At 43.1% G+C, this 14,578-nt stretch overlaps 1 protein-coding gene across 1 annotated transcript in view; it reads right to left on the bottom strand.

Annotated features, from left to right (window-relative positions):
* The window catches only part of Fyb2 (FYN binding protein 2), a 127,086-nt gene that overhangs the window by 22,889 nt on the left and 89,619 nt on the right, over nucleotides 1-14,578 (bottom strand). The window contains exons 7-12 of the mRNA XM_052718354.1: nucleotides 13,706-13,740; nucleotides 11,783-11,814; nucleotides 10,888-10,987; nucleotides 9,607-9,751; nucleotides 886-1,000; nucleotides 757-797 (exon numbers count right to left, since the gene is read on the bottom strand). Coding sequence (XP_052574314.1) covers nucleotides 757-797; nucleotides 886-1,000; nucleotides 9,607-9,751; nucleotides 10,888-10,987; nucleotides 11,783-11,814; nucleotides 13,706-13,740 — 468 coding nt within the window. The remainder of the gene's footprint in view (nucleotides 1-756; nucleotides 798-885; nucleotides 1,001-9,606; nucleotides 9,752-10,887; nucleotides 10,988-11,782; nucleotides 11,815-13,705; nucleotides 13,741-14,578) is intronic.

A 14,578-nucleotide genomic window follows, 5' to 3' on the forward strand; every position in this document is an offset into this window, starting at 1 on the left:
ATGTTGGAAAGAGGGGCAGGCCAGCCAAAGCCTTTAGGCCAGAGATTCTCAACCTGCGGGTCATGACCCTTTGGAGGTCTAACAACCCTTCCACCAGGGTCACATATTAAATATCTTGCATATTAGATATTTACATTATGATTTATAACAGTAGCAAAATTACCATTATGAAGTAGCAATGGAAACAATTTTATAGTGGGGGGTGGTCACCACAACATGAGGAACTGTATTAAAGGGTTGCAGCATTAGGAAGGTTGAGAACCACTGCTTTAGGCCCTGTTGATATTGATATTAAAAGCACTAGGAAGTTGGGGCCACATACTTCGATTGCAAAGGGCCCAAGTTCAGTTCCCACACACACATAGGGTAGATTTAAAAAATGGCAAAACCTCCAGCTCCATGGAACCTAACACAATTGGCCTCCACAGGCACTTGTACATACATGCACACCTGCCCCCACTCATACCCACATCCACATAATCAAAAATTAATAAGCACTAGGAAGCCCTGATGGTGTTTTAAATAAATGCACACACCACTTATCAGACTTGCTCTGTTAAGGCAGGGCAAAAAGAGCAGTTTCATGTGGAGAGGCTTTCTGCCACAAGAATGCCCTTCCCTCCTCTAAACCCATGCCTCTGTACCACTGCTCTTCATCTCCACATCCAGTTCCTAATCACTGAAAATGTGTCCAAAGAAAAGTCCACCATCACGGCTCAGCCTCAGCACCACTCTGTGATTCCAACCAGCACTTACCGCTGTCTGAGGTGAATGAGCTGGAGAAGTCCCACTTGGGTCTGTGGAGAAAGATATACAGACCATTAACCCGGCGCACCTCCACAGTTTTGCCACATCCCTCCTTCTGGAAGGTGAGAGGACACTTACAGATCTTCTCTGGAGCACCCCACATCGTCATAAGTCTCCTCTGAAGAGGAGTTTGACCTAATGGTACTTGGACTTGGGGTTTCTTTGGTCACCTCCAAAGCCTCCACATACCCACCTGTAAGGGAAATAGGAGAAGCCCTGAGACATCATCATCAGCTATTAGGGACACCTCTGTACTCATCCCTGGCGATGCTGCACCCGCAGGAAAAGGCAGACTACGGGTGAAGAAAGTGGAATGCCTTCTGGGCATGCGCTCATTTTAGCAGGAGATGTCCCCCAAGGCTCATGTGTCTGATGCTCTGTTTTCCATGGAGACATTGTTTTGTAAGGTTCTGGAAACTTCAGGAGGTAGAGCCTGCTTAGAGGAAGCAGGTCAGTAGAGAGTAACCCTTTAAAGGCTATCCCTATCCTGTCTTTGCTCTCGGCTTCCTGTCCACCATGACCTACATCGTCCCCACATGCTTTCACAACTCTGATGCTCTGCCCTACTACAACCCTAGAAGTAGCAGAGCCGAGGACTATGGAGCAAAACTCTGAGACCAAATCAAACTTTCCTCTGTTCTGTCCTTTAGTCACTGTGCCAATGAAACATGGTCTGCATGGTCTGGGATAAGCCACCGTCGTCTTGCAGAGTCTGTTACAAATCCCTGAAGTTGAGGTAACTTGTTGTGGAATATTATTTTAAGATGTGTTACATTTGTTTAGGCTGTGGAACATTTGTTTTAATGATGCAAAGATGTGTTGCATTCTTTTATGTTGCATTTGTTTAACTCTGTGAAGCTGTGTTACTTGCCTGTCTAAAACACCCAATTGGTCTGATAAAGAGCTGAATGGCCAATAGCGAAGCAGGAGAAAGGATAGGCAGGGCTGGCAGACAGAGAGAATAAATAGAAGGAGAAGAAGCAAGAAAGATCAGGGAGCAAGAGAGATGAAGGAATGAGAGAAGAAGGGGCCAGCCACCCAGCTACACAGCCAGACACAGAATAAGAAGGAAAGAAAGATATAAAGAAATAGAGAAAGGTAAAAGCCCAGAGGGAAAAGATAGACGGGATAGTTTAAGTTAAGAATAGCTGGCTAGAAATAAGCCAAGCTAAGGCATTTATAAGTAAGAATAAGCCTCCTTTATTTGGGAGCTGCGTGGTGGGCCACCCAAAAGAGTAAAAACAACCAATAACAGTAACTAACAGCCCCTTCCATGTGACTGTGCAAGGATCAAGCACATGTTCATAAAGAGTGCTAATTCCCCAGCAAACCAAAGCTCTTCCCCAGATTAACGACTCTTCCCATTGCTTCTGATCCTCTGTGCTGAAGTCCTTCAGCCTCAGAGATTTTCTCCACCATCAAAACGGCCTGTGTGTAGTCTTTTGGTAGTTTTTTTTTTTTTTTTTTTTTTTTGGTTTTTCGAGACAGGGTTTCTCTGTGTAGCTTTGCGCCTTTCCTGGAACTTGCTTTGTAGACCAGGCTGGCCTTGAACTCACAGATATCTGCCTATGTCTGCCTCCCAAGTGCTGGGAGGTGCGCCACCACCGCCCGGCCTTTTGGTAGTTTTTATCTTTCTTAAAGTTTCTTAAGTTAATTGAACAGACATCAACATGTATTATTAATCATAAAATTAACTAGAAGATAATGTGCCAATGTGAAAAGTCCATAAGGATTGTTTGCATGGGTAGCCAACCCGATAAATAGTTCTCAGCTGTAAACTTGTCATAACCATAAAACTGTCACCTCTTTGTCAGTTGGTGTAGCTTCATATTCAGTCTGTGGGTGCTTCAGAGCTATTTTCATTTCAGACACAAACTACTTATCCTAAGAAGTGTATCTAAAAATATGCAATAAGGAAAGTGGCCGGTATCTATTAATTAAATGAGCCAAATGAGAAGATTTTATCCTATTGCAAGAAGTATGTGACCCTCAAAGTACTTCAAAAGAGGGTTAGTTCCCAGAGGAAGGTGGTTCACTTTTTCTAGAGAAGTTAGCAGGATAGTTTTAGCAAAAATAAGATGCTAAGCACATAGTTGGGCACTTTTTCTTTCCTTTTAAAAATGTTTTTATTCTACCTTATAGGTTTTGAGTGTTTTGCCTGCATGTATGTGTGTACATCACATGTGGACCTAGTGCCTGTGGAGGCCAGAAGAGGATGTTGGATCCGCTGGAACTGGAGTTATGGATGACTGTGAACTACCACATTGGGTGCTGGGAACCAAACCCAGATCCTCTGTATGACCAAGTGCTCTTAACCACTGAACCATCTCTCCAGTCCCTCGATTCTTAATCTTCCTTATTAGTTCATGAAAAGCACTATGGAATCATCTTAGAAACATAATTCACAAATGTATATCTTCAACAGACAATTCCAGATCCACCATAATCCCTCATGCCATTTCCATTTGGCATATTGGATTTCATACCAATCTCATGATTTCCTTTTTAAAATTTTCTAGTCTCTGAATCTACTGTCCTCTAAAAAAGTTGATAATACCTTTCCCATTGCTCGGGTATCTCAGGCCCCAAGTGTTGGAGACACCCTTCTTTTCTTCCATATCTCACATCCTATCAACATTCACCTGTTATCTCTAAGGAGGTGTCATGGTAAATCCAGGCACACCTCCACAGTTCTATCACAGAGCCCTCCACCAAACCTCTCACCTAAATCACTACAATAACAACAAATTCTCCGACTTAGCTTATAACTGATCTAGTCTCAGCCAGGTTGTTCTTTAAAACACAACTCTGATCATGACTTTTTTGTGTGCCGGAAGTTCTTGATGGTTTGAAAAAAAGTCTCGCTGAGAGCAAAGGCCAAAGCTCTCGAAGGGATTTCGAAAAGCCTGTGCTGGCCTTCTTCCCTCACTGCTCTCTCTCTGCAGCTTCTCTGGTCCAGTCACAGGGACCAACACCTACGACCAACTCTGGCCTGAAGTATTTCCTCCTTTTTCCTTTCTTCCTAGAATATTCTTATATCAGATACACTATGCCTCTGCTATTTTTATTGCTATGACGTAACCTCTGACAAAAGCAATTTATGGAAGGGGGGTTGAATTTGGCTCACACTCCATCATGGTGGGGTGGTCATGGCAGTAGGGGCCTGGGGTAGCTGGTCATGCTGCATCCACAATCAGGTAGGGAAGAGAGCTGAATGCTGTTATTTAGCTTGCCTTCTCTTCTTTCCTGTTCTTTATTCAGTCCAGAACTCTAGAATGTGGGATGGTGAGACCCACGGGCAGCATGGGTCTAGCCTTCCCAGCTAAATCTCTCAGGAAGTTCCCTCACAGACATGTCAAGAGTCATGTCTCCTGTATGACTCTAAATGCAGTTGACAAGCAGGATTAACTATCCTTTCTGGATCTACTTGAGGCCGTTGAGGTCATCCACAGACACATTCAAGTTCCAACGTCCATGGCCTCCTTAATGTTCTTTCCTTTTTTATATCATTTACCTCCATTTCATATAAGAATGTTTCATTATTTTTGTCTGTCTTCATTTGATCAGAAAGTAACCCCTATGGGGACTGGGATTCTTTATTACTATATATTAATTGTACAAAAGAATGCAGTTCATTGTGGCATTCTTTTATATTCAATGTATGCATTTTGATCTTATTCACCACATCCATTATCTTGTCTTACCTACCCCCTCCCTCCACATGGACCCCTTTCTCTTCCTTGTCAGTGTCTTTCCACAGGAGAGAGAACATGATTACTTCCTTTGAGTTTTCAGTTCCTCTCCAATTTCACCCACTTCCCTGCGAATGATAATTTCATTCTTCCAGGTGTTAGTGTGTATGTGTCTATGGAAGCCAGCAGTCCAACTTAGGTGTTGTTCCTCAGATTCTGTCTCCCTTGTTTTTCGAGACAGACTTTCTCACTGGCCTGGAAGTCACTGGGCAGGCCAGTGAGTCCCAGGGATCTTGCCTATCTCTGTCTCTCAAGTGATGGAATTACAAAGCATAGCATCATGCCTGTTTTTATTGTTACTGTTTATTTGTTTAAACACAGGTTACAATGACCAAATTTGAGTTCTCATGCACACATACCAAGGCAAGATATTTACTAACGGAGCCATCTCCCCATCCTCCTCATTCTTCTTAATAACATAAAGTGCGTGCGTGTGTGTGTGTGTGTGTGTGTGTGTGTGTGTGTGTGTGTGTGTCCCATTTTCTTTAGCGAGTCCTCTGTTGAAGGTGACTCTATAACTTGGCTGTTTTGAGCAGTGCTCTGATAAACTCGAGTGGGCTGACTTAGTTCTCTATCTTCATACGCCCATCTCTGTATAGCCGTGTCATGTGGCTGTTCCATTTTTAGTTTTTTCAAAGACTGTCATATCAATTTCCATAGCAGCTGCCCTAATTCACATTCCCACCAGCAGTGTTTAAGGGTCCCCTCAACATTCTCTCTAGAGTTTGTTTTCTTTTGTTATGATAGCCATTCTGATTGGGGAAGATGGAATCTCAGGATAGTTTTGATTTACGTTCTTGGACAGCTGAGGAAGTTGAATGCTTTTCCATGTAATTTATTTGTACTTCTTTTGAGAAGTGTCTGTTGTATTCATGTGCCCAATTATTGAATGGCTTATTTGATTTTCAGTGTTGAACTCTATACATTCTCAAAATAGCTGTCAAAGATCTCTCCTCATTCTGTAGGCTGACTGTGTGCTCTGCTGTTTTCTTTGTGGCCAGAAGCATTTGTATTCGTACATCTCATTTGTCAGTTCTCACCACTGTTTTGTGTAAATTGGTGCTTATACCTACATTTCTAAGGTTTCCCCGGTGTGTCCTTCTCATGATGTTAGGTTTCAGTTGTTACACTAAGGCCCTTGATCCATTTTGAGTTGATTTGTGTGTGTGTGTGTGTGTGTGTGTGTGTGTGTGTGTGTGTGTGTGTGTGCAGAATGGGAGGTAGGGTCTTCAGTCCTACGTGCATGACAGAAGGAGAATTCTTTGGCTGTTTCTTTTATCACTAAACCCCCATACCTTGAGGTGTACAGGGCATGCAAAGAACACTAAAATACTTTGAATTTTGAAAAATTTGAGCTCATCTTCTAGCTAGTAAGTTTAACATGTACAGAATTGACTGCTATTGAAATGTTTGTATCTATTTTCTTATAACATATTTTAAACTTTTCTCTGCTTTTTAAATCTCTCTCCTGATAACTAAGGCTTCTGCTCTTCAAAATTTAAAATTTTCTCATTTTAGAAGGTATAGTGTTACGTTTGTGTTTAATAGTTACCTGCTCTTTTAAAACCTTTTTATATTTTTTACTTTCATGATTTTTTTTTTTTTTTTTACTTCTGCAGTGCTGTGAATTGAAAACCTGGAGTCTTGTCCATGCTAGGCAAGCACTCACAACTGAACTGCATCCCTAGTCCTGTTTTAAGATTTAATGACAACATACTACACAGGGGAACACATCACAAAACTACAGACCAAGGACTGGCTCCAGCTGAACATCTTCACACACACAGATCAAAGCAAGCGACTCCAATGTTGGGGCTCTCTGCTTCACACTCTTCCTTACCACAGGTAACGGTTGTTCTGACTCCCAGTGTTGATGCATCCTACCCACTTTTGACCTTTGCACTAATGCAGTGATGCAGTTTGCACTCCTTGGTGCTGCACACTTGCATTCAGCATTATGTTGAGAGATTCTTTCAGGTTGTTGCAGATAGTTAGTTGCAACTTCTCCTTTACTATGACTGAACTTTCTCTTGTAGTGTGTGGACGGGATGTGACGTATTTATCCACTCGGTGTTTTTGTTGTTGCAGCATTCCCCTCAGAAGACACAGTCCTCACTAGGTAGTCAAGGCTGCCTTAAATGCTCTCTCATTCTACCTCTGTCTCCCAAGTGTCAGGCTCCTGTCATGCCCAGACCTCCATTCTCCTCTTCATTTAAACAGTTTACAGTCTGAGACTGTTATAAAAATGTTCTGGCACAATCAATTTGTATATTTTTGTTAATTAAATACATGTTTCTGCCAGGGATATATGCATCCTGGTGTGTCTAGGCCATTGAATGTGCATGTGTTTGATTTTAATATTCACAGTTTTCCAAGGTGATGGTCCTAGTTTACAATCTCCTCAGAATATAAATATTCTACCTGGTCCATATCTACACCAACACTGAATATTTCTAGTCTCTTCCATTGCAGGTGTTTTGATGGCAGGTAGTCTTCACTTGCAGTTCAGGGAGAGTCAATGAACTTGGGCTCTCATGGCGTATTTACCTTTTGGATACCCTCTTTCTTCTATGATGAAATGCTGGTTCAAGTATCTTCCCAATTTCAATATCTATCATCCTTTTTAATGATTAATTTCTGTTTTGTGTTTTGTGACTATAAAGATGCTTACATAAAAGATGTATATATTCCCTATATGAGTTCTTGGTCAAATCGGTAATCATGTATGGTGGCTTAGATGAGAAATGGCCCCTGCAGGCTCATGTAGTTGAACACTAGGTTCCCAGTTAGTAGCACTGTTTGGGGAAGTTTAGGTGGTACAGCCTTGCTGGAGGAAGTCTGTTACTGGGGGTGGGCTTTGAGATTAAACAGCCTCGCCCTACATACAGTTTGCTCTCTCTCTGCTTGCCACTGAAGATTGAGTTCTCAGCTTCCTGATCCTGCCACCATGCCCGCCACTTGCTGCCATGCCTCCGAGCCATGAGGGACTACAAGTCCAAATAAACTTCTTCTTCAAGTTGCCTTGGTCATGGCATTTTATCACAACAATGAAGTAACTAATACAATACGTATGTGGAAAACATCTTCACCTTGTCTGCGCTTTGCCTGCTAACTCTTTTATTTGTATCTTTTAAGAAATACATCCTAGTTTGCCTGAGTCTTTTCAGGATAGAATAGTCAGTATTTTGGAAAGTAGAAATGAGCTGAAGAAAAGACAACTTCGGAAGTGACGTTAAGGATGAATTTGGAGAGGTGATGGGACACAATAAGCTAAGAGAGGGGATACAGGAGCATCCCAGGTAGAGGAAAGACATGAAGTAAAAATGTAAGACCATTTAAGCTCATGACATGCTCTGAAACCATTTGACCGTAGCAGATAATCGGGGCAGTGGTGGAGGGGCAGGGTGCGGGGGGGGGGGGGGGCACGGGCGGGCAAGTAGGTGGCACAGGGGAAGCCTATGAGACTGGAGGAGATTTTAAAGGATGCTGATTCCACGTTTTGATCGCTGAATTCATCCTATTCTGGCTTTAATACATCACATCCATAGCTTTCAGTGGACTAATGTGCTGCAATGGACCTTCCTTTTTGGGTTTTCAAGACAGGGTTTTTCTGTGAAGCCCTGGCTATCCTGAACTCACTGTGTAGACCAGGCTGACCTTGAACTCAGAGATCAGTCTGCCTCTGCCTCATGAGCGCTGGGACTAAAGGTGTGCACCAGCACCACCTGGTGCAATGGGCATTTCTTTCCTTCATCTATGCAGCATCTACTCTGCTTCTCTTTATAACAGCTGTCTTGTTTTCCTTCTATGGGATGGTGTCTTGGTTTGGGTGAGGATGGTCCACATAAGCTCATATATTTGAATACGTGGTCCCCAGTTGGTAGAGCTATTTGGGAAGGATTAGGAGGTGTAGCTTTGTTAGAGGAGGTATGCCACTGGGGTGGGCTTTGAGTGGGTTTCAAAGCTCATACCATTTCCTGTTAGCTCACCCTCACATGCCTTGTACTTACAGATAAGACATGAGCTCTCAGCTGCTCCAGTACCATCCCTGCCTGACTGCTGCCGTGTTTCCAGCCATGATAGCCATGAATTCCAACCCTTTGGAACTGTAAACCCTCTGTAATTCTTTCTTCTATATGTTGCCTTGGTCATGGTGTCTCTTCACAATAGAAAAGTAACTAAGACAGATGGTGTGTTGTTTGGTAGAAATGACTGTACCCACTCCTAGCTCAATGGGAACGTGACACAGCCTGGTCCAATCAGATCATCATAGATTTTTAATCAGCGACGGCATGTGACTCAATCAGACACAATATAAGACTCATGTCTTTTATCTTTGGAAAGATAAAAATTACAAGTTGTCCTTTGGGGCTTATCAGAGAATACTTTGTAACTCTATCAATGAATGCTTGCTGCCAGCTAGACTTTATAGGACTTGACTCTGCCTGAAAAACAGTTACATTAGAGGAGAACTCGGGACACTTTGTCCTTGTGATATTATCTGTGTCCCTGGATCCAGGCATGCCTTGAGTTTCTGCCACATGAGCCTACTTTAAGCATGTGGTTTAACCAAGTATGATTTAATTCTTGTTTATAATCAAGGGTTCTGACTAATGTGAAGGAAGAAAATGCAGCTGAAATAGTCACTTCGTGATGCTGCATGACATATCAGTTTGCTAATGGTGAGAGCAGGGCCAATAGGCAGACAAGAAAAGAACAAGACTGTCACATGACATACTGTTGGATGTGGTCCTCATAACTCCTGTGAGGTCCATGCTCAGATTCCCTTTTTGATGGAGAAATTGAACTACTGGAATACAAACTCACCACACAACTGTTAAGTTCACACTTGTGTAGTCTTGAACTCAAGCCACTTGCCTCTAAATGTAGTGTTCTTTCCATTACTCTGGGGAAGACAGCCCTCACAGTCAAGTTACTAGGAACATAATAAATGTCACTATATATTTATAAATAAATTATGATCTTGGCCATGCTCCCCTTTAAAACAATTTAGTAGTGAAGAGATTCCAGGGGAAATACAACTTACCCTTATCTTGGTAGGGCCTGGTCAGCATCATATCCTCGGGGAAGAGCCTGTTCGGAGTGATGTCAGTCATGGCTTCTGGGTTTCCAGCTGGAGCACTCCTTCTGTCCTCATGGACTTCTTCTGGTGTCCCTTCATATACACCTGCCTAAACACAGACAACAGGGAGAGCAGTGCTGGGGCTGATAGTCAAATCAGTTCATTGCTCATGCACTCTGGGCTTCAGAACGTGTTTCTTCGTGAGAACAGCTCTTAATTATTACAGGTTGTTGAGTGCTGTCTTACTAGAGCCTACATCCTCCCAGAGTCCATACCATGACCTTCACTTATTTCTGAAGAGCCAATGGATGCCTGGCAGAGTCAGGCCTATGGGAAGGCTGACTCCAAGTCAGGCTCTTTTTTCCATCTCAACCATCATGGCATCCTGTGAGAAGAAATATCACTAGTCCTCCTGATAAAGAACTAGGCAGCTCAAATAACTGATGATGGGTTTCATTATTAGTAATCTACTGAGAGAGGGCTTAGCCCTACATCCCTGTTCTCACCACATGTAAGGGGGCTTCTGGGTAGCCCTCCTTTCCTCCAGTTTACCTGACATTTACCTTCTATCTACTTCCCCTGTACTCCTTCTCAAGTCTGTGTTTCCTTATCTATGAGACCTATATTGAATGTAAGACAACGTGAAAAGCTCTGGAAGTAGGCCAGGCAATGGACTGAGCATCCCAGACGTTGGTCATAGTGAACACTCACAGGAAATTAGGGTGTAATAGGATATTACTTATGGAAGTGTTCACAGCCATAGCAACAGAGGATGGAGAGAGAGATTTCTCCTTTCCATTGGGAGGCTGAATGTGGGCAATCTTCCTAAAGCAGAACTCATCAAGCTCTATCTTTTAAAAGGTAGAGCTTTTAAACATACCTTTTAACATAGGTAGGAGACTGATAGAAGGGGACAGGAATATCTGGCAGATTAATCAGAATGAGCAAAGATATGGGCTATTTGGAGAAGTGTTAATGACCTAATATTACGGAAGGGGTAGTGTGGAAGCTGTGACAAGAATTAAGCTAAGGGAAAAGGGAGAAGAAATAGGAGAGGGAAGGCTGAAGATGAGGCTCAAAAGACACATGGGGGTGGGCTGAATTATGAATGTTCTTACATACACCACAATGGGGCTGGGGTTTTATTCTTAGCTTTGTAAGAGAGGCAGTGGCTGACACTGATCAGATTTGTATTTGAGAAAGACCATGTTCTGAATTACATCATGAGTCCTAGGACACCGATACCTCAGAAGGGTGGTCACGATGTGAATCCTCTCGCTTTTGAGGTTCTAATTCCCATGGCTCTTTTTCCTTCACGTTGTTTTCTTCATCCTTAGGTCTAGGGCTGAAATAGGAAGATGCCAAGGAAAAGTAAGGACTTACATGTAGATGGTAGATTGGCCCAATCCTAATGAGACGGCTGAGAAAAGTGAATCTTTCTTTAAGATGAGAAATCAGGACCAGATCAACCAGACAGATAGCTTATATGAGCTTCTGCCTGTTCCAACCAGTGGAAGTATCATTTTTTGCTTAAACCCTTTTAGTTCTCTAGTACCCGTAGGGTGCACTCTAAGTCCTCCTGTGGTCTGCCACTTTTCTCCCTTCCCAATTCCATCTCTCTTCATTCCTTCCCTCCACGTCTGTTTGGGTGTGGATTCTCAGTTTCCCCCAACCCACCAGCTTATTTGATCATCTTGCTCTTTTTATTAGCTAGTAATGTTTCCAAACATGCCATTTGCATCTTACATTGCTAACAAATCCAAGTTCTCTTCTGTCTAAGTCACAATACTTGCGAGTCCTCCATGGATACCCTGGAGTATCATGTTGTCTCCCTATCCCCTCCATTTTGCCCGTCTGTTTTAGATTACCGCGAGTTGTCTACAGCTCTATCTTCAATTGCCCCTCTTTGCTTTGTCCACTAGAGTTGGCTGCATGAATATAGCATGGGCTACGATGACAAGAGCAAGGACAGTCAGACAGGGTCACTGAGAACCTGCTTTGCACTGGGTGTCTTACAAGGCCCTGGGGAAACAGGACCAGTCCATGCACTGGGAATATAGCCAACCCGCAGCGGGAAAACGAATTCAATCATGAGTCAGAGGTGGATAGACTGTGCTTTCATTTTAGAGATAAAACTTACCTCAGCTCTGGATGGAGAAAACTCCTCCAAGGCTGAAAACAAAGAGGAAAACGGTCATTTCTGTGAGGTTACCCAAAGCAGGCTCTGCTGTTGGTTATATAGATCATCAGGTGACGTGATCAAGCGGGAGGTGAAGTCTCAGGATGTGGCCAGAGCAGGCCATGGCCACAGAGCGTTCCATGGACTCCTGCGCGTGGGGCTGAAGCTCACACAGAAAAGAAAGCAGTGTTTCTGAAGGTGCAGTGCTTGTAAGTTACAGCACATAACATGACTTGGACAGTTTTCTCTGCCTCCCTTTCCAGGCATGCCCCTGAAGGAGAAGAGCTTCTGGATGTACAGCTCGTGGCATCTGGGCAGTTTCCGTTGCCAAAGGTCAGTGTGTGAGTCTTGCTTGGATGGCGCCCTAACTACAGGCTCTCTGATCCAAATTCCACCCTTAAATGGCAGAGATTTAGTTTTTGTTAAGATTACATCCCAGTGGTCACAACATAACAAAAACCCCCTTCCCCTTAATCACTGGTCCCACATCTGTTGTCATTAATTGTTTGGAATCTAGCCAAGAACCCTGAAGAAAACAGAAAATAAGAATCTGAAAGTAGTCTCCACAGCCTAGACAGCCCTTAGAGGAGTGCCCTGCAGGCCTCAGTTCAGCGACTAGTGGTTCTTCGAAGAATTCTAGCAAATCAGTACCAGTAAACAAGTCGCATGGAACCTTTTTTAAATACTTTGAATGTTAATTACTGGCTACTTAATAGCTCTGAGCCCTCGAGTCGAGTCATCGAGTCATTGTTTATAGTTGGAGGCAGGGGTACTGACACCCAGGGTAATCTTGGGGACTGAATGTTGTGCAATTCTTGATCAAATAAAGGGCTCGCTGCTAGACACCAACATGCCAGCAGGAGGCAGACTGGGTAATTGCCAGAAAGGAGGACAACCACAGAAAATAGTCTGATGTGAGGCAACCAGGCCTTCTGCAAGGATCCAGGAGTATCTCGTAAGAGCGTGAACTGTGCTCACACAGCCCTGCAGCCAAGTCATCAAAAAAGATGACATTGGACTCTGCTTGCCCAGCTTGAAAACAAAATGTACCCACTGAGGGTGGACTAGACCATTAACTGACCCCACAAAAGTGCTCAGGAAGTGCCTACTGTATGTGTCAGACACTGTACTAAGAGCTCAGACACTTCACTGCTCTCTGTGATTTGAAGAAGTACTGGTCCCCCCATTTACTGAACATCTGCTGTGGCAGACACAGTGATAAAACAAGCTTCCTGTCCCCATGGGGAACACTCCATTTACAGAGGAGTGGTGATTCAGAGAGCTGAATGCCAAGTTCCAGGTCCTCCTCAACACACCATTCCATCAGGGCTTGCCTATGCTCCCCTCACAAGGGCTCCAGATGTAGGTATTCTATTCTTCCCATTGTACAGGTGTCCCATACAATGTCCTTGTTGACCAACATTCAAGGTCATAGCCAGGAGCTATGACTAAGGCCAGTAGGAATTCTACTTCGGACCCCAACTGAATTGCTACATCACTTCCAAGGTGGCATTTAGTACCACACTGGTAGGAGCCCAGGAAGTATGCTTCTGGGCTCTGTTTTCTTGAAAGCATAAGATATATAAATTTGATTGTCTTCAAGGACATTTCTCTCTGAAAGAAATGATTATTAAAGGTCATTTGCCACAGACCACAAGAGATAAGGGTCCAGGAATCAATTCAGACCATGTCTGCCCATCTCAGTACACGCCTTCTAATTCTGTATTAAAGGCCTGGGGTTCAGAACCCTGACCACTAGAACCTAGAAAAAGCCTGCTTCAAATAGGGAGCTTTCGTCTGGCTGGAAAGGACCCTAGACTCACGTCTTTTGGGAGTATGCTACTCTTAATCACATATCATCAGTAAGGACAGGAGAAGCAATACCTTTCGGAGTTCTTCAATTTCAATTTCATAAGTGGCTAAAATAAACAAAAGATATTTCAAGTCAGTTTATACACTCATTTCGTACAATAGTCAGGATTAACATCATTTATATGATTGCAGAGTCCAGTTTTCTCACCCTTCAGAGCATCAAGGTTTGAGTTCTGTGGGGATTTCCAGAGTGGAATTTATAGCCTATTTCGAACACATAAGAAACCACATCTTAAGCTTCCTGATTTAGTAAATAGATACCTATCTACATCCTGCTTAAAAGATATTATCAAAAATCAGTGGTAGCACTTAGGAGAGAAATGCAAAAGGTAGGGGTGTGTGTGTGTGTGTGTGTGTGTGTGTGTGTGTGTGTGTGTGTGCAGACTACTAGGAACCCGAGTTTAACTTAAGAGATAATTGCCAGGTCCTGCCCCAAGTACTTTGTTTCCTAAACACAGCTTGAAAGAGGACATAAATATCTCCTGACTTTCCTGATGGTTCTGGGAGTGTGACTTAATGAAATCATGACTTCCTTAATTATTAAATATAAGTAGTGGCAAGAATTGGCACCAAATTTGAGTCCTGCCACTTTATTCCTGGGGGATTCAGATGAATTCCCATGAGCCTCGGGTTGTTCATCTGAGAAACTGGCTCATCAGTACCGCCTCCCAGATAGCAATTAAAAATGTTGTCTATAGGACACTGGGCATTGCATGAAATGGTCACATTTTCCAGAAAATTGCTTCTCATATGCTTGTTGCTTGGCAAACATTTATGAAATTCTGAAAGTGTAGGGCAGGCAGCGCTTCTGCTCTGCTTCTTCTGCTATTGTCTTGAAATCGATCAAAAAATGCCCCATTGCTCAGCTCTTAATGTAAACATATC

The sequence above is a fragment of the Peromyscus californicus genome, unplaced genomic scaffold, assembly GCF_007827085.1.
Source record: "Peromyscus californicus insignis strain IS unplaced genomic scaffold, ASM782708v3 Scaffold_5__1_contigs__length_169319896, whole genome shotgun sequence".
NCBI classification, from domain to species: Eukaryota; Metazoa; Chordata; class Mammalia; order Rodentia; family Cricetidae; genus Peromyscus; species Peromyscus californicus.